Consider the following 23,399-nt stretch of genomic DNA (forward strand, 5'->3'; position numbering starts at 1 on the left):
CAGAATTGGAAAACATAGAGGAGGAGGAGGAGGGAGGGAGACAGAAACCCTGCCCAGTGCACTGAACGGTTTCCTCTTGCCTGGTTCTAAAACGTTCAGATTCCTTCAGACCTTCAGAGAGCCTGAAGTTTTCTCATCTCTGCTGCCCTGTCTGCGAGGTATGGCACAAACCCTTCTCCCTGTCCCTTCTCTATTTCAATTATTTCTCATCACTTCGTTATTGCTAATCTGGCCAATTCCTGCAAAGCGTCTAATACAGGAATCTGAACTGTTCGCTGTACAGAAAGTTATGCCCATTATTCCTAGATAGAGGGGGCATGCTTGGTTCTGTTGATAAACCAATGCTCTATCTATCTATCTATCTATCTATCCCCAGACACCCCCTCTATCTATCTATCCCCAGACACCCCCTCTATCTATCTATCCCCAGAAACCTCCTCTATCTATCCCGACACCCCCTCTATCTATCTATCTAAAACTCACTGAATTCTTTCTCCTCCAGAGCTGAAAACCTTATTACCTTTCAGTTGCAGATGAACAGTGTTAACTATTATGTGATCAGAAATATTGTATATGAGTTTGCAGTCTTTTCTGAGCTGGTTCAGTTTATCCTTGTTCCTTTCTTTTGTTTTCCAGTTGCTATAAATAGATAGCTGTTTATTTATTTGTTTAGAGAGAGGTGAAGTACCAGCTTGCAGGCATGTCACATTTACTGCACTGAGAATCAGATTTAGTTATAAATCAGCGCCGATTAATTAAGTCCTGGGGCGGCATACTGTCATTTGATACCTTGGTGTCCCATGCTTTTGGAAAAACAAAGTTTTGCAGATTTTGTTCTCCTGAACTCTTTTTACCACATTCACTTCTTTTTTCTTTTTCCTTTCTTTTCTTTTTCCTTCAAAGAAAGGTATTCTATTCATTCTTTTTCTTCCAAGCAGCTTTTGAAATTATGTCAGGTTCTTCTTATCCCTCTAATTGTTTTGTTTAATTCTAGCTAAATTGTAAAGAACAGGGATCGCAGGAGAGAAAACAGAATTTTGGGTTGTTGTTGTTTTTTTAAAAAAGCCCAGTTGAGAGCCATTAAAAATAAGGATCAGACACTCCCGTTATTTATGTTTGTCCAAAAGAACAAACCCCTTGTTTCCTTTAAAGGCAGCAGCTGCCTTAGCAGTCCAACCGCCTCCCTCACAACCCAGAAGAAAAACTTTGTTTCAGAAGCATGGACACATTATTACCGCAAAGAAAAGAAAATTCAGCTGGATGGTGACTAAATTCCCATTCAGACTGAAGGGCAGGGTCTTCCAGTGAATCTGAATTTGAGTACTTTGTCTTTATTATCAAGTTAAAACACCCTGAAAAAACATAACAAACCTAAAGGAACAGACTGGAAACTGCAACAGATTGTTCTCCTGGAAGGGTGGAAGAGACGGGGGGAGAAAAAGCTTTAAATGGAAGTAAATGGCTGCAGTGTTCTGTGAAACAGTTAAAACAAAGCATTGTCTGCCACATAGGCAGAGGCAGGAGATGGGGGGCTGGGAGGAGGAAGGAGGGAAAGAGGAGGACCAACTTTTCAAACTTTTTTGCAAGCCCCACCTCCTGCAGAACCTCTCCTCTGACATGACTCACCCCCACTGGAATGCTGGCTCCCATGGAAACCCTTGCAGGGTCCTCTGCTGGAGCCAGGATGTAGAGCCTTTACAGCTGAGACAAGCTGCTGAAGGCAGGGAGGCGATGTTCAGCGGGACCTTGGGGGAATGTTCTTCTGAGCCTTTGCCACCTGTCTAGAAGTCGGGTGACCAGAATCGGAACGGTCCCGATTTTTGGGTCTTTTTCTTATATAGGCTCCTATTACCACCCACCCCCTGTCCCGGTTTTTCACATTTGCTGTCTGGTCACCCTATCGAGAAGCGGCAAAGTCCAAGGGTGTCTCTGGGCAGCAGTCAAAAGGCCATCTCTTCATCTCTCTCCTTCCTCCTTTCTAGTCTTCTCCTGCAAGCGTGCGTAAGCTGGTTCATTCTAACGCCTAAGGAGGCAACAGGGCCTGGGTATATTTGGAATAGGCACTGAAATATCCTTATTCTGAAGTGAATGACACCGCCACCCTAGTAATGCTGCATTTGGTCTGAATGAGGACAGGAGTCTGGCCCAAGCGACTGAGAGTATTTTCTGCCTCACTGGGGGACTGTGTAGAGGGCAGTAATTCACTGGGAAGGATTCAACTTTACTTTGTTTCCTTATACCGGGTAGCTTAGTCCAAGAAATGGATCAGAAAATAGATAGAGCCCAAATTCTGCCCCCTTCCTCATGCTGGGTGGTGCCCTGCTCCACAGGGAGTCCTGCTGAAATGAACAGTGGAGTAAAGTGCTGCTTATGGTGAGTAGGGGGTGGAGGAACCCAGCCCATAGAAATGTGTTAGCGCTAAATATTTACTCTCTTCTCCCTTTGAAGTCGGCCCCGCCTCTCCCAAGCTAAACCCATCCATCTAGCCCTAGAAGTGTCAGAGCTTGATAGACAGATCGCACCTACCTCCTGAAGCAACCGAGTCAGAGAGGTTGCTCACAGAGGACTCGATCCTGCATAATGTTGTGAGCCTCCTGAGAGCACTCTACAGTCCAACTGCCAAGGTCCATGGAAAGTCCTTTCTGACCCAGGCTGCTTTCAAACCCTGTCTTCAATCGCGTTCCAAGAAAAATTAACAAGTCACTGTTACGTGTGACAGCGACACAATTGGTTCAATTACCAGAGCCATGGCTAAACTGAGTGGCTACTAATTCCACCTAGGCCTGGTCTACACCGTTTTGGGATCAATTTAACTATTCCCACAAGGGGGTGCGATTTTCTACCAAACTAGTTAAATCAGCACAACCTCTAGTGTGGACAAAGTTACATCAGGATAAAGGTGCTTATACTGTTCCACCCTATTCTTGTAAGGAATGAGGAATAAGCTATGCCTTTTTAAGCACCATTATCCCAGTATTCCTGCATCCACACTTGAGGGTTTGTACCGCTTTAACTATTCTGGTATCCCTATAGCAGAACAATTTTTTGTTTATGGACAAGCCATTCCTCAGCCTTAATCTAAGGATGTAGCTGCTGCCTTTCCCCTGGCTCTAATAGTAACGCAGGGGTGGGTGTGCTGGTAAGTTGAAGCAAGTTTCTGCCGGTGTTGGGAACCATCCAGGCTTCCATCCAACCCCAATTTCCTGCTTCTTCTCTCTTGAGATTTGGTGCTGAGTGCTGACAGTCCCGCGTGGAACAGCTGGGCTAGCTGGCGTAGGTGGCATGGGATCTGAACAGGGACCTGACCAAAACTACTGTCAAACCCGAGACAGTCTAAACTTGGTTTTATCCCAGAACCGATTTGTTAAATCAAATTGAAAAGAGCCTTGTTTGCATGGCTCGGGCGCTGCTTCCACGGTGGGTTCACAGTGCTCCCATTATGTTTATGTAATGGTTGTTTTCCTCCTGTATCTTGATGTGCTTGGTATATGGCTGTACTTCGATATACTGGCCTTTTTTCACTGGTATCTTCATCCCCTTTTATTTGCTCCGAGGAGCTGCAATTTATTATAGACACTGCAGAGCCTTTGATCACTAACAAATACTAATGCAATATTAGTAACACACAATCAATGAGATCATGCACCTTTCATATGCTGACCCTAAAGAGCTTGAGAAAGGGAGGTGAGTATTATTATCACCATTTTACAGAGGGGAAACTGAGGCAGAGAGCAGTTAACATGTGATTTTGCCCAAAGTCACAAAGCTAATCTGGCGCAGAGTCAGAAAGGAAACCCATATCACCTGACTAACCTAGCCTTATCTAACCACTAGACCACACTCTCTCCTCTCAGCCACATCACCAGTATATGCTATAATAGCATTAGGTTCTGCCTAGACTCCTTAAGGACATCACTAGCAGAGAATGGAGATACATATCTTTACATTCATCTGGTTCGTAGCTGTTTCAGCAGATGGAATTGAACTGCAGTTACTTCTAAAACGTATTGATCCTGCAGTTTGCAAAAAATGGTACCATCAAACCATACATTAACCAACAACGTCTCTAGTCCCTAGCAGCTTCATCTGAGCTGTGAGATCACCTGGGATCGTGAGCTATCAGATGGAGACTGCTGCCCAGAGATGGCAATGCTGTTCTTGTAACCCCAGCCTGCACTCAGACTCTTCTATGTTATGGGAGTGGGGGGGCAGGGTGCCCCACATCTTGATGATTAGATTCAAAAGGAAAAGCAGCAAAGGATCGTTTTAGACTTTCTAAAAAAACCCAAAATACTTTGTCAAGGAACTCGGCCAGATGATCATTTCCAGGCTCACCAAATGCCAGCTCCAGCTACCATTGAGCTCCAGGCAAAACTCCCAGGGACTGTAAATGGGGCAGGAGCTGGCACTGAGAGATTTTATTCAAAGCACTAAACTGGTGCATCACATAGAGGAACTGATTCAGGCTGGAGGAGGGTTGGGATTTTCTGTCCTGTCTGCATATCTTGAACTGGACTCCAGGGGGAGTCCTCTCATAGGCTGAGCAGCACCGTTCTCCTCCCCGCACCCAGAACTAAACGTGGCATCCTATGGGACTTACGTAACCTTGGCCTAGGGCGTCTGCCACATGGACTACGTCATAGCTTCCAAATGGCTCCCCTCTGGAAAAGCTGTCCAGCTGTCCCGCCCCCAGATGTTCCTTCTCGTCCTCCAGGGGAACATCCAGAAAGAGGAGAGGCAGAGGGGGGCAAGAGATACTTGGGTTCTGTCTCCTGAGAGTCACTTGCTTCTGAAGAGAACTCAGTGCAAAATTAGTTTGTCCGAAAACAATAAAACAACATGAAATAAATGCAGTGTAGAATCTACCCCGTATTTCAGGATGTAATGTGGCGGGGCGGGGGGGAGCTTTTGGATTATTTTAAAATCAACAAACCAAAGAAACTAAAACATAACGTAGAATTAAAAAACGGAGCAGCTTCAAAGCAGTAAAGGAGTTGCCGTTTTCAGCCTAATTTGAAGTGATATGTGGATTTATTTTTGTTCCTGACCATGAGACTCTGCCCTTCCATCACCAAACCTCTTTTGCTGGCCCAGTGCCTACAGAGGTCCGAGGCCTCCAGTTTGAGGGTTTGTTAGACAGAACAGATGATAAAGAGCACGGCAACTTCTCTGCTAGCATCTGTTATGAGCTAACAAAAACACACCAGCAAGGTAGAGGCCAGCCTCCGAAGAGTTGCCTCATCTGGTTGTGAATGCTGTGACCTCACACCAAGACAAAGTTGCCTTAGTGGAAGCCTTGTCCATCTAAACTCTTGTGCTCTTCCAAGTTTATCTGCAGTAGGCGTATATTTCAAACAGTGGTGAAAGGTGATTGGTTCAGGAGGGAGCTAAGCTAATGATGATCGTATCTTTACATGGTGACTGCTATCCAAATGGATATTCTCAAAGGGCTTAAGTGGGACCCAGGTGTTGTCTAGGCCTTGTGTTAGAGAGGGGTAAATTTGACCCAAAGTGCTTTATACGTTTAACAACCTGATTTTATGCACTGGTATCTATTGGAATCACATTGCCAACCAGCAAAGTGCAGCCACCTCAGGAGCGAAACGTGGCAGCTGTGATTCAGGTTAGGAAAGGTGAGGACACAGGCTCATGGCTAGTCCTGATGAGTTATGTTAGGGGTTTGGTTGAGCGGATACAGAGCTGTCAGCATTGCCTGAGTTTAGCAGAGCAAGTCCTGATGCCCTTATGTTCCTAAAGTAACATCCCCAGGGAGGAATATAGGAGTGTCTTTTTAGATGAACAAGTGGGATCTATGCCTGGTTCCACATTAGTGTAAGGTGTCCAAGCTCATACTCAGGGTTTAACAGTGATGATATTTCACTAGCAAAATCCTGGTTTATGCACAACTCTTGCTGGTAAAATAAAACCCTCATAATAATAATAAAAAAAAAAGATCCGGTATCAATGGCACAAGTGTATTATCCTTTATATTATGATAACTGAGATCAAGGACCCCATTTTACTAGGCATTGTGCAGACACAGAATATAAACAGTCTGCCCCACAGAAGGTAGGGTGGGAGAGGAAATTGAGGCACAGAGTGGTGAAGTGACTTGCCCAAGGTCACAAGGTAGGGCAGTGTCAGGGCTAGGAATAGCAGGCAGGTCTCTTGGGTCCCAGTCCAGTATCGTAGCCCCTAGACCACACTGCCTTTCTGTAAATAAAGAAAGGGAAGTATCTGGAATGTGCAGCCCCCTGGGCCAGGACTGTGGCAGATGGATGGCAAAATTCAAGCATGTAGGAGAATAAAGTCTAGGGAGCAGTGGCAGCAACAAAGAGGGGTGGTGAGGGTCAGGAGAACGGCAGGATCTGCTAGAGATGCGGATGAGGGGAAGTGCTAGTCCTGGGGAGGCCAAATGGGTCCAGCTGAGCAGAGAAAGAATGAAATCAGGCCAAGGGGGGAGACAATACAGGGCTGCCACAAGATTATAATGCAGAGCAGCTAGATATTGTAGAAATAGCCACTTGAGAAAGGCAGACAGGCAAACGACAGACATTTCTGATCCCCAACACAAAGGCAGCAGTAAATTCGTGGACAAATTGAAAGACAATGGGACAGATTCTGCCCCTTCCCTGGTTCCCCCAAACCTTTCTTCCACCTTGTGGAGTACAGGGGATTTGAACTGCAGGGGAGTTCCCCCCAGCACAGGGGCAGCATACGGCCAACAGAGGTGGCCCTGCTGTGCAGCTCCCATAGGGGCATGGTGGGGCATGGCCAGGGATGAGAGGAAGTGTGTCATGGAAAGTGGGAGCATGTCCAGAGCTTGGCTATTCTGAGCTGCAGAGCAGATTATAGGCTGCCATGCATGGCTGCTGTGAATTAGAATAGCCCTGGCTGGATCCAGGAGCAGCCCAGCCCGAGGTAGGTGCAAGCGTCGCATCTGGCCATCATTGCCCCTCTCCTCTCCCTCCGCCACTCCCGGTCTGCACCTCCTGAGAGTCAGAGCACGGAATCAGGCTCCTGGGATCTCAGCTGTGCTGGGTTTGAACCGTGCCCAGCGCTACATGGCCCCATTCTCGGTTCACCACCGTAATAAACACCATAAACAGTAACAACAAAATGCAGGTTTGTGAAAAGATTCAGGAGATAAATTAATCCCGGGGCTCCTGCCATTTTTAGCTTTGGTTGCCACAACACCTTGTCAATTAGCCAATCGGGCTTGTTTATACCCACACTTCAGCAACATTGGGGCATTGGCAGCAGATCGAGGGACGTGATCATTCCCCTCTATTCGACATTGGTGAGGCCTCATCTGGAGTACTGTGTCCAGTTTTGGGCCCCACACTACAAGAAGGATGTGGAAAAATTGGAAAGAGTCCAGTGGAGGGCCACAAAAATGATGAGGGGGCTGGAGCACATGATTTATGAGGAGAGGCTGAGGGAACTGGGATTGTTTAGTCTGCAGAAGAGAAGAATGAGAGATTTGATAGCTGCTTTCAACTACCTGAAAGGGGGGTTCCAAAGAGGATGGATCTAGACTGTTCTCAGTGGTACCAGATGACAGAACAAGGAGTAATGGTCTCAAGTTGCAGTGGGGGAGGTCTAGGTTGGATATTAGGAAAAACTTTTTCACTAAGAGGGGGGTGAAGCACTGGAATGGGTTACCTAGGGTGGTGGTGCAATCTCCTTCCTTAAAGCCCGGCTTGACAAAGCCCTGGCTGGGATGATTTAGTTGGGAATTGGTCCTGTTTTGAGCAGGGGGTTGGACTAGATACCTCCTGAGGTCCCTTCCAACCCTGCTATTCTATGATTCTAGGATGCCATTCAAACGTAGCCTAGCTGGTTCAGTAGGAATGCTGCTAGCTGTTCTGGATGAGCAACTCAGCAAGTCATGACCACGGCTGCCAGGAAGCCAGCCTTGTTCATGAGCAACAGAGGCCTGGTGATCCTGGATAAGTGCTGTGTGGGGGTCAGCCACTGAAATTCATAGGAGGTGAGACCATCTTCTTCCCAGACCCACCTGGAGTTCAGCAGCAGTGCTGGGGGGAGAGGAGGGGTCCTGGTTGTCGGTGTTTTCCCCTGAAGCTCTGGTACGGGACACTGTCAGAGAAAGGATACTGGGCTGGACAGACCATTGGTCTGACCCAGGCTGTTCCTATGTGTGATGCTGCTTGGTCAGCTTCATTTTCTTCATTTGTTCCTCGTGGGCTGGGCGGGAACAGAGCCTTCGAAATGCTAGATCTCTGCACCAGCCCTGTTTTATCCCCTCCAAAGTATCCCTATGCTACACCCCTTCACCTCTGCCTCTAATGCCCGGTCCTAAGGGCTGAGGAGAGCCAAGTGCAAGTGCGGAGCCCAGAAATGCCAATTCCAAATACTTCAGAGAGATGAATGCTGAGCAGTGTGAGGCTCTCTCTTCCTCTGCTGGTTCAAGGCACTTCCAACCACGGCTGGCTCAGGGCAAGGGATTCCTGTCAGGTCTCTCATGGTAGCCCAGGTCACTGACCTCCTGGGATGTCCCACGGAGATCCTCTCATCTCATGAGGGCTTTCAACTCGTCCTCACCTTGACCTGTTCTCAGAGTCTGGTCACAGTCTCAGCATCACCATCTGCTGAAACTCAGTGCGGAATTTACTGGAGACAGGAACATGCATTGGACGTGGTGGGATGAATAGATACCCTGAGAGCCTGCAAAGAAGATTATGCTGCCCCTGTCCACTCCATGGTAGGTAGAGAAACTGGGAAAGTATCCTCCATGACTCACACCATGGTAGAAAACCTTTTGCTACAGCGATAGCACCGTGGAGTGCAGAGCCACTGAACTGTTGCCGAGGGGCTATATTACCACATAAGAACGGCCATATTGGGTCAGACCAAAGGTCCATCTAGCCCAGTATCCTGTCTTCTGACAGTGATCAATGCCAGGTGCTCCAGAGGGAATGAACAGACCAGGTAATCATCAAGTGATCCGTCCCATTCATCATTTAGGAAGGGCTATTCATCACATTGCAAAGGAGCTCGGGTCTTCCAGACCCTGAAAAGTCCTCAGGGCAAAGTCTCAGTGCAGCTCCTCTCGAAGGCTGGGGGTTTATGAGAGTTTATTTTAATTTTGTTTTTTAAGTAAACTTGTTTTCCTGCCTCTGGCGCGAGACATCTATGCCGTGCTTGTTTGCCTGGAGAGTTTATTCAAGTTCCCCCTTCCTCCAAACACAACAGTGGGACCTCAGAGCGTCTCCTGGCTTCTAGTGAGCATCCGATTCAGAGACCCCAGCTCAGCACAATCCCCTGTTGTTGTACAGGTTTAGCAATGGGGACATAATCTACATGCAATCCAGGTTGGTTTGGGGGCTGCACTTTTTTAACACAAGCCCATTCTACCCATTCAACTCCCCCTTCCTCTTTGCTCAGCACGGTGAAGTTTCCATGCCTGAGACAGAAATGGAGCAAAAGGCAACTTCCAAGCCAAACAACCCCTGTTAGTTAGCAGACACACAAGAAAAGCCCTCCCAAGGCAGGGGACGGCGGCGATGGAGGGAACAGCCAGAATCGGCTGTACTTTTCCACCCAAAATGCCCATCAAAAGGGGAAGAACTAGTGACCTCAGCTTCAGGTCTTGGCAGCCACGGGAGAGCTTTCAGCAGCCTCCAGAGCAAATAAAGGAGAGAGGAAGGGACTTGGTGTACGGAACAGGAGGATGGGGGTGGAGGGAGGACCATGTATGCACTAAACAGCAGCCAAGCCACAGGAAACGGATTCCCTCCCACCCCCTGCTTCTCAGCACAAGAGCCTCTGATACCGAAATGTCAGTTGCTGCTCTGTATCCATTGGCTACTGCGCAGTGTACCCTCCAGACCCCCCGAAATCCACGTTACCACTGCGCTCTTGCATCCCAGGTGGGGAGTATATACAGACATCCGCCACGTCTGTGTAAAATATGTCACGGCCTGTAAATTGTGAAATATTACATGGTCAGCCAGTCTTCCCACTTAAGCTACAGGCCTGCGTGCTCTTTTAAATAGATTTCAATATACCTGTAGCTAAAACGTCCTGCATTTTAAAGAGCATGAAAACAGGCCGGTCTGTGGATAGGTGAGATATCATTTTGTGTATTGGGAATTTATAGGGCATTCTTCTTCGGCCAATGCAATAAAGACAGACAGACATTGAGAAGGATTCTTGATTGTCCCCACCTAAAACACAGGACTTGTTCACCTCTCACTTACCCTGGGGATTAGCTCCAGTTACAGACATTGATGGCCAGTGGTATAGACACACCATTCCAACCCCCCAATGTAAACAAGCTCCCCTTAGCCGGGATTTGCATTGGTGCAGTATATCCCTGTTGCAGGCAGGGTTAGGTTGCAGCCGTGCAAATGGGAGTTTCTAGCGGATTTGCCGAAGTGACGGTGGCCACCAATGTAGACAAGGGCTGAGAACCAGCTTGGGAACTTTTATTCTGAGTAATTCTCTGCCCGTTACCAGGGGGAAGCTCTCTTTCAGAGCGTCACAGCCTAGACATGTGCCAGCAGAGACAGGTGGATGGGAAGCCAGGAGGAAAGCGATTTGGAAGGCGTGGGACAAACGCTGGGTTTTTTGCTTTCACGAGAGGGAGGTGGCGACAAGAACTTCCGCTCGCACCGTTGCTCCGTCCCACCGCCAGATGCGAGGACTCTGCCAGCCTAGGCCTTTCCACCCTCTGCTTTCAACACTCAGAGGGGTTTGATCCCTCCACACAGGAAGCAGGGGGGGTGAAACAAGGATCGATTGATTTCACCAGCTGCCACTCTTGCTTTGGATGGATTTAAAACAAGGCTCACTGTAGCTGGCACTAACTGGCCCCCTATTGGCAGGCCCTGCGGAGAAGCCAAGCACTGAATGGGCCTGAGACTCTGATCTCCCCTCTCAGCCCTAGGGAGAAGGGTAAGGATCCTGCCTCCTTCTCCTGCCCCTGTGCTCCGTTCCAGTGGTAGATAGGGGCTGCAAAGCGCCTGCAAGCAGCCTGGGGAGACTTCTCCCAGCACAAGCATTGCATAGGGTCACCATGGGCAGCCGTGCATTGTCCCCAGTGCAAGCCCCAGTGTAGAAATGGGCTGGGAGTGGCAGGGTGAGCGGAGGAGGGGGTAGGGCCATAGCATGGAGCACTATGGACATTCTGGGCGGCATGAAGGCCCATCGGCAGACTAGGTTGCTCCAACTTACACCACTCTGGTCCCTGGAGCAGCCCAGCATCTGCAGGGTGCAAAGCTGGTGTCAAGGCCCCCGGCGCGGGACACAACACAGAGTCCTCTCGAACTCTCTCCGAGTCAGTTTTGAGGCCCATTGGCAGGGCAGGGTGGGGGCGGAGGGGGTAGCCTGTGCTGCTGCAGTCCCTGCTCTAATAGTCTGTGGATCAACAGAGGGCATCAGTCTCCTGGGTTTCCCTCGGTCGGTTTGTTTGTCTAAGGCCTGGGACACGTACTCAGCAGAGTGAGGCCAGGCAGGTTGCAGGCCTGAATGCAACAGCAGGAGATAAAAAGTTAAGAGCGGCAACAAAGATCTCAGCCCTCTAGGAAGGCAGGGACCGGGTGAGCTGCCTCCGCTCACACACCGGCAGCCATGCTCGGCAAACACCAAGGCCCTGTGTACAAAAAGAAAACAATCTGGGTGATGCCCCAGCCCCTTTGACCAGGGTCCTTTCAAACAGGGTGGAGATGGTTTGGCTGCTAATGCAGGCAGGTCCAGAGCAGAGAATGCCCTGCCATTGTCCTCAGCAGCTGAATTCCAGCCCTGCTCTGGGCTCAGCTTCTCCTGTTGATAGCGCAGGGGACTTGCACAGACAGGATATTGGAGTCCCTGCATTTTTGGCAGTCAGTTCATTCTGGGAGTCAGCTTGTGCTGGTGCATGGAGAGCAGAAAGTGCCTCGGGAGCCCACCGAGGGGACTAAGGGCTTGTCTATACGGGGGGAAAAGCCTGCAGTACCTGGTGCGCGCTGGCTAATCCACACTGACTCCCTGTGTGGACACTCCTGTGCACTACAAGCGCCTTTGTGCACATTAGCTTACTGCGCTTTGGAAGTGTAGTAAGTTAACCCACCTGAGGGGGCTCTAGTGTGCAGTGAGAGCGCCCATCCTGGGAGTACAGAGCAACTAGTGCGCTTCAAATTCACCCTAGCTCACTGAGCACTCACGTCACTGTGTAGGCAAGCCCTGAGAGTGAGCAATGATGGGAAATAACGGGGAGCCTTCATGAACTTATCTGAGATACACGCACAAAGCCTGAATCCCCTGAGCCCTCTTAGAAGGGAGACGCAGATACTGTAGGTTTCAGGGTAGCAGCCGTGTTAGTCTTTATCCTCAAAAAGAACAGGAGTACTTGTGGCACCTTAGAGACTAACAAATTTATTAGAGCATAAGCTTTCGTGGGCTACAACCCACTTCTTCAAGTACTCCTGTTCTTTTTGCAGATACTGTAGGTTCTCCAATATGTTTTATAGGAGAAAGGGTGGACATCGGTTTGCCCACATTGCATCATGCAGGCAGTCAAGATTGATTCATTTGACTTTTAAGATAAAGTGCACTACTGCAATCTTGAAGGTAGACGTCTTCTGGGTAGGTTTGAGGCCTAATGACTTATAGAGAGAGAAGAACTTAGAGAATTGTGGAACTTCTTGAAACTTCTAAAACTTCTGGAAAAGTTTTATAGGGTTCACAACAGGTTAGAGTTTCATTCTGGAGCGTTCTCTTTCTCCCTCTCTCATTCTGTCACACTCTGACTTATTCTTCCTCTTTTGTTCCCCAATTTCTCTTCTCTGAATGGAACAATATATGATGCTGTGTGAAGTTTTATATTCTATACCTAGAGCTGGTCTAATCTTTTTCAATGAAAAACAACTTTTTGCCCAAAATAAACATTTTTGCTGAAGATTTTCATTCTGATTGCAATTTTCGGATGTTTCAAGGAAAAAAATAGAAACCAAAAACCCAAGCACATTTTTTCCATCACATTTTTAATGTTCAAAAACCATTTTTTTCCCCACTGAAGACAGTTTTCAATTTCAGGTTTTCACCCAAAAGCCAACATTTTTTTTTGCAGGAATATTTTTTAAAAAATTGTTTCCCCACGAATGTAATTGGCCATTGTATAATTGTAAAGTGCTTTGAGATCTTTAGATGAAAAACACTGCAGACATGAAATCATGGTTATTAGCAGGACTCCTAGTTCACGAAGGCCTTTTCCACCTTCCATCCAAGCTCTCTCCAGACCCAGCCCAGGGAATCAGTGACTCAGACGCCCTCGTGCAGTGAATTCTGCAGGTGATAAAGCTTCACTCTGTAATGCTAACGTCCAACCCTTGTTCTTTTTCTTTCCCGTTTATCCAGGCTTCATTGAAAGATGCGGGTCTGGATCTTCTTCCTTATCTGCCTAGCTGGCAAGGTGCTGGCAGCACCTGTAAGTATTGTGTCTGACCCTCATCCTACCACCTTCCCTTCCCAGAATGGGCAGTCCCTGCACCAGGGTTCTCATTGGGGGCACTGCCACCAGTAGAAAGTTGTTAACTTACACCTCCCCAATAAATGCCATGGCACATCCTGTATTGGGTGGTTTTTTTTTTATAGAGCTCCCTCTTCCGTCTCCTGCATCGTGGCACTGAATGGACCCTCACTGTAATTGCCCCACTGTGACTCCCTTTTCCACAGCTGGTGGAGCTAATGTGAACCTCACGGCCCGTTTTTCCATAGGTTTGGGATCCTAACTCATCTTCAGCCATCACCCACATCCTTGCGGTGCTATGGTCACCACCCGATCTTTATCTACTGGTTCCTATGAAATGCTTCTCTGTCTCCCTGTATACCCTTGCACAGGGGAGGAAGCCCTGGAGCCATTTTGCAGGAGGTTTAGAATAAAGCCATGAACCAAAGCCAGTGAGAGAACAGAACAGAATCCCTCAGGCATGGCGCGCTTACTGATTATGTGCCTTGTAAACCCCTGCACAAACTCACGCCCCAGGGCAAGAAGATTTCACTGGGGGTGCAGCCCAAATCAGGGCCTAGGGTAAAAAGTAGGAATGCATGGACTTTAACCCCTTTGATTCTGAATGAAATAACCAGGCATAGCTGGGAAGGGAGAGAAAATGCTCCTCCTGGATAGCCAGAAATGGCTATGGGCCATCTGATATCTGGTGAAGGGGTTAAGGGACCAGAAGACCAACACGTGTTCCGTCAGGATCTGCTCCGAACAGTACCATTTTGGATCCCAGTAGCCACACGGGAGGGAGGGCACCTGAAATTCCAGTACAGCCGGACTGGGAGTCAAAGGAGCTGGAATGTCCTCAGCCAGGCTTAACTCCTAAGACATTAGTTCAGATTCAGTAACCCAGTCCATTGGGGCATCTAGCCCAAGCTGTGCTCCAAGAGTGGCCCTTGGAGAAACCCGATGCCCCTTGTGAAGTCAGAGGTAGGGCAGATTTTAAGAAGGTCTCCACTAGTAAAGCAAAGATCCAAGAGAAGCTGCCCAGGGAGGTGCCCCCTCTCCTCTGCACGTTGGGAGGCACAAACATTATTAGCCCATTGGCCTGCAAAGCGCAGGCTCTCCGCGAGCTGGCACTCTGCCACTGGGTGCGGGGAGTGCATGCGGTGAGGCATTGCCAGCAGGGAGCTGCTGCCCGAGAGTTGAGTGAGAGGAAGCGAATAGTGAGCTGAGATTGCAAGCTCTGTGGGGCAGGGACCCTCTTTCTGGTCATCTGTGCAGTGTCTAGCACAATGGGATCCTGCTCTGTGACCGGGGCTCTTATTGCAGTGCAAGGACTGAATACAGAACAACAGTCATTAATAATGGTGTGGGAGGGGACTCGGCCTCACTGACACTGCCAAATGCCTCTTCCCAGGCGGGGGCCTTTGGGATGAGTATCCTTGTTCTGCGTTGGAGAGTGGGGCTGGAGCTGCTCCAAGGGCAGCAGATGGGGGGGGGGGGGCTTTTCTTCAAGCCAAACTCTTATCTGGCACAGCTCTGACTGAGACCCCCGCTCATCCTCTGCCCACTGGCCATCACGTGCCAGACTCCACACAACATTTATATTACACTAACCAAGAGCTCAAGAATTCCTGCAGCTCAGAAAGGAGTGAGAAACGGCTGCCCCCCATGTCAACAGCGTGGGAATGGCTGCCTCTCTCCAGCAGGAGAGGTCCGCCTTGGCTCTGGTGATGGGGGAGGGATAGCTCAGTGGTTTGAGCATTGGCCTGCTAAACCCAGGGTTGTGAGTTCAGTCCTTGAGGGGACCACTTAGGGATCTGGGGCAAAATCAGTACTTGGTCCTGCCAAGAGCGGCGCCAGGGGTTTTGCCGCTCTAGGTGGCAGCACTCCTCCTCTGAGCATTCGGCAGCAGGGGTCCTTCCGCTCCGCGTCTTCGGGGCACTTCGGCAGTGAGTCCTGGAGCGAGTGAAGGACCCGCTGCCAAATTTCCGCCGAAGACCTGGAGCGGAAGGCCCCCCCCGCCGTCGAATTTTCGCCGAGGGCGGAAAAATGCCGCCCCCCAAATCCTACTGCCCTAGGCAACCGCCTAGGGTTGCCTAGTGGAAGCGCCGGCCCTGGGTCCTGCTAGTGAAGGCAGGGGGCTGGACTCGATGACCTTTCAGGGTCCCTTCCAGTTCTATGAAATAGGTATATCGCCATCTATTTTTATATTTATATTTATGCATTGATGAAGCAAACAAGAGCCGGGCACAGCTCTGAGTACCAAACAACTGCCCTCTCTGCATACAGGCAGAGCGTGTAGAAGTGCAAAAGTGCAGGGAACAGAGACCAAAGGTAGCTTCCCCAGCTGGCAGGGTTCCCCTTCCTGAGAATGTCCACACGAGGATCTGGGCTCGGCTGTGCACAGGGGGCCATGGGGCAGGAGATGTGAGATGTAGGGGAGGTCACATTTCTGACAGCACTTTCCCCCGTCTTCCTCCTTTCCAGCAGGAAGCCCTGCCAGACGAGATTGAAGTAGTGGAGGATCCTACAACCGTGGTATGAAATGACCCAGCATTGCCTCTCTCTTGTACACTTCGGGGGCAGTGCTTGGGGTGGGGGCAGCATGCAGAGTGCAGCCCCCTGGCTGCCTCTACGCGTAGGAGCTGGAGGGGGGCCATGTCGCTGCTTCCAGGAGCCACGTGGAGCGACCCCCGACCCTGCTCCCCAGCTGGAGTGCCAGAGCGTGGCAAGCCCCAGACCTAGCTCCCCAGCGGGAGCTCGAGGGCCAGATTAAAATGGCTGGCGGGCCGGATCCAGCCCATGGGCCGTAGTTTGCCCACCCCTGGTTTCAAGACTTCAAGTTACAGAGAATCCATCATGGACACTAGTTTAAACCTGCCCCATGCTGCCCCACGCTGCAGAGAAAGCGAAAAACCACCAGGATCTTTGACCCAGGGGGAAATTTCTTTCAGACCCCAAATCTGGCGATCAGATAGACCCTGAGCATGTGGGCAAGACCCAGCAGCCAGACACCTGGGAAAGGATTTTCTGTAGTAACTCAGAGCCCTCCCCAGCTAGTGTCCCACCACCGGCCGTAAATCATCTGTCCAGGCTTCGGCCTGGGTGTGGAACCCCCCACCCCCACCTCTTTCAGTGGGACCGGCTACATGGCACAGGGTCAGATTTCCCAGCGAGCTCAGCACCCAGCACTGCAAATCTGGCCACCCCCTGAGTTCTCGCGCTAATTCTGGCCATAGTGACCATGCGCCGTATCCCATTGGCCAATCAGGATACAGCTACAGCTGAGCTATTCTGTCTTCCAGGAGCCTGTCGGAGTCAATCCCGTCCAGGTGGAGGTCGGGGAGTTCGAGGAGCCCACCGAGGACGTGGAGGAGATCGTGGCTGAGAGTAAGTGACTCCCCACCTGCCCACTCCCCGCCCTGCTCTGAGGCGTCCCAGCCCACGGACCAGAGACAGCTGTCCCTTCCTCCTGATGGGGGATTGGGCTCAGATCCAACGTTGCTTTCCCGCCCTCTTTCAGATCCCTGCCAGAACCATCACTGCAAGCATGGCAAAATCTGTGAGGTGGACGATAACAACACCCCCATGTGTGTGTGCCAAGACCCCTCCACCTGCCCACCCAGCGTTGGCCTGTTCGAGAAGGTGAGCAGAGAAATGAAGCGCTATTAAGGAGGACAAGGATGGAAGAAGCCAACCTGCTGCCTGTATGTCACATGGTGACCAGTCCGAGGCCCTGAATGGCTTAGGAGACTTATCATAGGAGATGGGTCCCGGGTTTGAATCTGGCCCCGGTCAGTAATCCCCAATCTGGTGGCCCCTCTGAAATAAGTTCGTTGCCTCACTCTCGTTCCTGTAGGGAAGTCGTCAGAGCCAAGAGTTTGCCAGGCTGACTCGCCGGGAGTCTCTCTAATGTTCTGTCCCCTTCCCCGCAGGTGTGTGGCACTGACAACAAGACCTATGACTCCTCCTGCCACTTCTTTGCCACCAAGTGCACCCTGGAGGGCACTAAGAAGGGACACAAGCTCCATCTGGACTACATCGGGCCCTGCAAATGTGAGTTTGCACCTGCAAGGAGGCAAACCAGCCCCCACATAGCTCCTAACAGGTGTCTATGGCACATCTCCCCACTGCTCAGCAACTAGTTATCTCCCATGTCTGGCTTGCAACCCTGCAGCTCGTCCATGGTGCTGGAGTATAGACTCCCGGTGTCAGGCACACACAAACCAGGGATCAGCTGCCGCCTTCTAATCAAATCCTGAAAGGGCAAAGGGGCTGCAGGAAAGACCCTTCCCCTTCCCTCCACTAGAACCCCTGAGCTGGGGGAGGAGGTAACCATTTAAGGGGAGCGGTCCCGCAGTCAGGGCTGACGGGGGCCGATCATCTGTTCGTGCCAGGGGTTCCTGATCTTGCCTTTTAATAAGATAGCACATCCCCTGTCTCCTAGGGCCCCTGATGGGGCTTGCCCCACCGAATGGGCTGCAGTCAGGAAATTCTCCCCAGTTCTCAGTGTAAAAGCAGACAGGGACTGCCAGGAGAACGTACGTTCCTGCAGCATTTTCTGATGCTAAATGGGTCCCCGCGTCCAGCTCCACCACCGTGACAGCCTAGCATCAGCACCTTCCCTGCCCAGCACCTTCTGGCCGCTCCTGCATGAGAGTTAAGGAGAGCCTGCTGGGACCCTCTTTGTCCCTCAGCCCCCCCGGGCACCCGCCCTGGACCCTGCCAGCCTGTGGCACTCCCTGGCCCCAACGCGCAGTACCAGCTAGGCTGGGGATGTGACCAGGGCTCTGCTACTCACTTATGAAGCAGCAGTAAGTTCCATTGGCCTGGGCCCCCTGACCTGGCTGCCTGCCTCTGCCCAGCATAGGCACAAGAGCTTGAGGTACCTTTGTGTGACCACTACAGCCTGGCACCAGCGTTCCTCCCAGGGAAACGGCCAGAATTTGGCCTTAAGGGTCGTGCTTTTTCCTCCCGCTGATCTATCCTTGGAAAGGCCCCTGGGATCGATCACGGGCAGCACTGTGTCTCTCCAGCCTCTGATCTCAGAAGCACACGTAACAGGCGCCGACAACAGCGCAACCTGCCCTGCGGGCTGGTGCTCTCCGTTTGGTCCCACCCGCCGTCCACGCCTGGCCCGTGACCGGCCCACATGCCCAGACCCCACAGCCGGTGCCGCCAGCCCTAGGGATGCTTTAATGCCAAGGGAAGGCAGCCTGCAGACTCACAGGGGCTGCTAGGGCAGAGGGAATTGCAATCACTAGACAAGCCCCGATGCTAAGCGTTTTGCTGGCTCAACACTTCTGAGAGGCGGGAGGCCTGACAGGAGCAGATTGTTTCACCCTGGAATGCCCATTTCAAATGCAAAGCCGGGCTCTGTCCAGACCTGCCCTGCCCACCTCCCCCGAGCAACCCCTGGTACAATAGCCTTATTGTGGTCAGGGTGTCTCAGTGCTAGACAGCAACTAGCAGAGCAGGGGAGGCCGCTCAGAAGTATGATTCAGCAGAGAACTCCAGGTGACAATGAGGCCTCTGTATTTTATCCAGCGTTTCTCTCTTAAGCCTTATGCTGCTGGAGTTATTCAGGGGGCAGGGGTGGGAAGGCTTGTAGCCAGCTGCTCATCACACAGTGCTGCATACAGAGACCCTTCATGGACAGGGCTGTATCAGAAAGCACCTTGATTTGCATTTGCTGGGGTTTCTAGAAGCAGCACCAGCCGCCTGCTGATAGTGGGAGTTTCAAAGTAAGGATCTGGTGCCCAAAGGACCAGCAGCCCACATGGGCTGCATGTAGGGACCTGCCGTTTTGCACAGGAGCCAGGAGCTAAACTCACAGGCATTTAAGGACCCCGTAAACCACCGAGGGCCGTTGACACCTGGTGGAAGGAGGCTGAATCTCTTTAGCGACAAACCCAGATGTCAGATGATCAATTCTCTACATTTATCTGCATGTTCTTTAGCCACAAGGTACCACTGCAGGAAAATGGAATCTGTACGCCATCAGATTTTCATCCGCTCCTGCTACTCATTCCCTACTCGATCGTCCTTAATCCTCCATAGGCAACAGAATAAATTCCACAGCAATCAATTGGCAGGGAACAGACTGAGGGTTTGGACTCTGGGTGCGAAATAAGTGGCACGAGCTGGCGCAGCCTTCAAGCAGGAGAAGACATTCAGGAAGACATTCCTGGTAGCAGGGGGCTGATCAAGAAGAACCGTAGAATTCTTTCTAAATATAAAGAGTTTTCCTTCCGCCTCTCCCATTCCCCCCCGGCCCAGGTGTCTGCAGCTCGCCAATAAATCGGTGGTTTGCTCTTCCCAAAACAAGCTTGGTCAGCGCAGCGGCTGGTGTGTTTTGCTTCCCGCGGTGTCCTTGTCCCGTGCAGGCAGCACACAACATCTCATAGTAGTGGCAGCAGAAAGCTCAAGTGAATAAACCAAAGATCCAGGCAACTTTTCTGGTGGCAGGATGGGAAGCAAGGGGGGAGGGGATGGGGTTTAGCCGGGCGACAGCAAACAGAATGCAGGCTCACGCTAGCTTGGCTGGGGGAGGCGACAGCACAGAGCCACCAGGTCTATGGATTCCTAAGTTAAGGCCAGAGGGGACTGCTATGATCATCTAGTCTGACCTCCTGCAATAGGATTTTCCCCTGGTGGTTTTTGCACGGAGCCCAGAGATTCGTGGTGGAATTAGAAGAGACTTCCCCTTCCGCCACCACGGCTGGATCATTCATGGGCCACCGGCAGTGGGCTGCATGGAAGGTTTGGTCCCCGCAGCCCTGAGGGAGGTAGGGGTGTGCCCAAGACAGCGTGTGCTGCTCCAGGGGGTAGAAATTCGACCACGAACCCAGCAGCAAAACACCCGAGTACATAAACTGTAACAGGCCGCAGCAAACAGCAGAGCCGAGGTGAAGCCCCTCCCAGTGGCGCAAGGGCAGAGGAGGCGATGTCCTGCTCCAAGAGGCAGGGTGGGAGCAGCTCCGCTCCATGCACTGATGCCGACTGCAGCCGAGGGACGGTTCCGGTCCCACTCGGGACGCTGGGCAGGGCCCCGTTCTGACGGCTCTGTGCTTGGGTTCCAGACATTCCTCCCTGCCTGGACACGGAGCTGACCGAGTTCCCCCTGCGCATGCGCGACTGGCTCAAGAACGTGCTGGTCACCCTGTACGAGCGGGACGAGGACAACAACCTGCTGACGGAGAAGCAGAAGCTCAAGGTGAGTGGACATGTGGGGAGCCCGCCCCGGTGCCCGCGGTGACCCAATCCTGTGAGCCCTGGTGCCTGCAGGGAGCCCTGCTCTGCGCACACACAGCTCAGTTCTGCACACGCTAGTGTCAAGGTGGATTCCAGCCGGCACACGCTGGTGCACCCCTGAATCCCAGCTTAATTGCAGGCTGGTGGATGCACACAAAGTCCACCCTAGCGAGCAACTCAACCCAACCCCACCCCATTCACACACGCACTAGTAATTCTCTTGCTCGTCAGCACTCCATCTTCCTAGAGCAATCCCCTACCCAGCCAGCCTCTTTGTCCCCCTCTGACAGTGACCCCAGCCCCAGCGGCTCTGTCCAGGAGGCGGGCTCCCAGCCGCAGCCACCAGGCAGCTTCACGAGGTCTCTGCTTTAACAGGTGAAGAAGATTCACGAGAACGAGAAGCGTCTGGAAGCCGGCGAGCACACTGTGGAGCTGCTGGCCCGGGACTTTGAGAAGAACTACAACATGTACATCTTCCCCGTGCACTGGCAATTCGGCCAGCTGGACCAGCATCCGATTGATGGGTACGGCACTCCCCTCCCAGCCGGGGCCAGGGGCTGATTCCCTGGCCTTTCTCGGCCGGCTTGCTGGGCTCACACCCAGAGCAGGTCACAAGTGCAATGAGTGTCTCGGTCTTCTCCCAGCCCCTGAGCGTCTGTGCACGTCACAGACCCACGGCACGTGGTTGCAGGTGTTCTGTGCTCCAGAGAAGCCCAGGAGCGGGAAGGACATGGGTAGGTTAGGGTTGCCGTGAACTAGCCAAGCTGGGCATGGGCTTGGGACTGGCCTGAGGTATTCAAGGCTCGATTAGCAGCGCTTTGCTGGGGAGAGGCCTGCACTTTGCCTGGCTCACATCCAGACGGCGACGGATCACAGCATGGGCAGGGTAGCAGGAAGGAACGGGCTGTGCAAGGAAAAGGATGCCAAGCCCTGCTGTGAAGCTGAGGATGACAGGGCTCTATAAATACATGGAGCAGAGGGGGAACTTTGTTAGCCAGCATTAACCCTCTGAGCTCTGTGCTCCATATCAGCCTTTACTGTGCCCCAGCACGCTGGGCTGTGACAGGACAAACACCGTGTGTCTGAGTTGCTGTCGGGATAGCGCTGGACGGCTCAGGTGGCCAGCGAGTGCTCGAGGGAACGAGGTCCCACACCGGCTGGGCAGTTTCCAAGGGAAGGCATTGCTCTTAGCCAGACCCCAAGGAGGAGATGGGGAGTCAGCCCCATGACCCGCTGCCCAGGCCTGGCCCAGCACAGACTGAAGCCGATGGAGGGACTCTCATGAAGTCCATTGGGCCCTGGAGCGGGTCCAGAGGGCGTTCTCGGGTGGGAGGATGTGGAGAGGAGCCCAGGGGAGGACGGGATGTAGGAAGAGGGAGAAGCAGTCTGAGTAGAGACAGCAGCCCCATGGGATGCCCCTGTGAACACTGCTCGCCCCCTTCCACTCACCCCTCCCCAGCAGTCCCACTGTACCAGAAGCCACACGTGGGGGTGGGGGGGCGAGGAGGGCGCAGCGACGCTCCCCACCCCATCAGCAGAGAGAGGCTGTGGTTCATTGTTGGGGGGACTCTGGCCTGGGCTCAGACCATCTCGGCTCTCCCGGCAGGTACCTGTCTCACACCGAGCTGGCCCCACTCCGAGCTCCTCTCATCCCCATGGAGCACTGCACCACCCGCTTCTTCGAAGAGTGCGACCTGGACAACGACAAGTACATCGCCCTGGAGGAATGGGGCAGCTGCTTCGGCATCAAGGAGAGTAAGTAGCTGCCGTCCCCGCCCTGGCAGCAGCTGGGGACAGTAGAGGAAGGGGCGGGCAGGACGCAGGGAAGGGTGGGCACCCTTTGGGCACTACACACATAACAGCACGGATAGAATGAATGCCTTTGCGTGTCAAAACGCTCTCCTACACGGGGTGACCTCTGCCCCGGTCGCAAACAGGGCTGAGAAAATCCTAGGCGCTTAGGCGATGGGGACAGAGGGGAAAAATCGATTGGTTCCTCCACGGTGGGATTTTCAAAAGTGCTCAGCGTTGGCCCAGCTCTGCCCCTTCTGGAGTCAGCGTTAGGGCTTTTGTCTACCCCGTTCGGACTACAGAGGAGGGAACCGCCGCATGCAGTAGTGCACTGCATTGTAACTGCCCCGTGTGAACGCTGTGGGTGCGAACTGAGGGATCTAGTTTGTATTACCGCTAGTCCTATTTAATAAGGACGGCGTGTCCCTCCTGAACCGTGCAGGATTCATTAGGCTGACGATCCCCGGCACAACGAACTCCCATGGCTTCAACGTAAGCGTTAAAGGGAGCGGGATAATTCATTCCTAACCGAGGCCTTGTTCATTATGATTTAACATTTCTACTGTGGTAGCACCAGTTGTGCAAGGTGCTGTACAAATACATAGCAAATAACAGGCCCGGCCCCAAAGAATGCGTGTGCAAATGAAGAATATCAGAATAGGTGGCAGTGCTTCGGAGGCAACAAACACGACCGTTGCTATTTCAGAGAGCGCCTGAGTGACCTCCCCTTAATCTTGCCTCGAGGTCATTATTGCTGAGTGAACTGTGGGAGTCACTGCCAAAAGCCAACAGATCACTGCCTCCCCCACACAAAAAAATTGGTGTGGAATGACTCTCCCAGTGGAGTCAGAACCTGGGAATCCCTGGGAACTTCTACCACATGAGCTAAAGCACCCATCCTGAG

At 51.8% G+C, this 23,399-nt stretch overlaps 1 protein-coding gene across 2 annotated transcripts in view; it reads left to right on the top strand.

Moving 5' to 3' along the window:
- Nucleotides 1-23,399, top strand: part of SPARC (secreted protein acidic and cysteine rich) — a 24,600-nt gene continuing 1,201 nt past the window's right edge. The window contains exons 1-9 of one of the 2 annotated variants that reach the window (XM_034778789.1): nt 1-158; nt 13,360-13,429; nt 15,938-15,988; nt 16,756-16,840; nt 16,974-17,095; nt 17,386-17,506; nt 20,533-20,666; nt 21,080-21,228; nt 22,311-22,459. In XM_034778789.1, coding sequence (XP_034634680.1) covers nt 13,373-13,429; nt 15,938-15,988; nt 16,756-16,840; nt 16,974-17,095; nt 17,386-17,506; nt 20,533-20,666; nt 21,080-21,228; nt 22,311-22,459 — 868 coding nt within the window. In that variant the 5' untranslated portion in view covers nt 1-158; nt 13,360-13,372. The remainder of the gene's footprint in view (nt 159-13,359; nt 13,430-15,937; nt 15,989-16,755; nt 16,841-16,973; nt 17,096-17,385; nt 17,507-20,532; nt 20,667-21,079; nt 21,229-22,310; nt 22,460-23,399) is intronic. The other variant, XM_034778790.1, reaches the window with a different exon arrangement.

The sequence above is a fragment of the Trachemys scripta genome, chromosome 8, assembly GCF_013100865.1.
Source record: "Trachemys scripta elegans isolate TJP31775 chromosome 8, CAS_Tse_1.0, whole genome shotgun sequence".
In the NCBI taxonomy this organism is placed as follows: Eukaryota; Metazoa; Chordata; order Testudines; family Emydidae; genus Trachemys; species Trachemys scripta.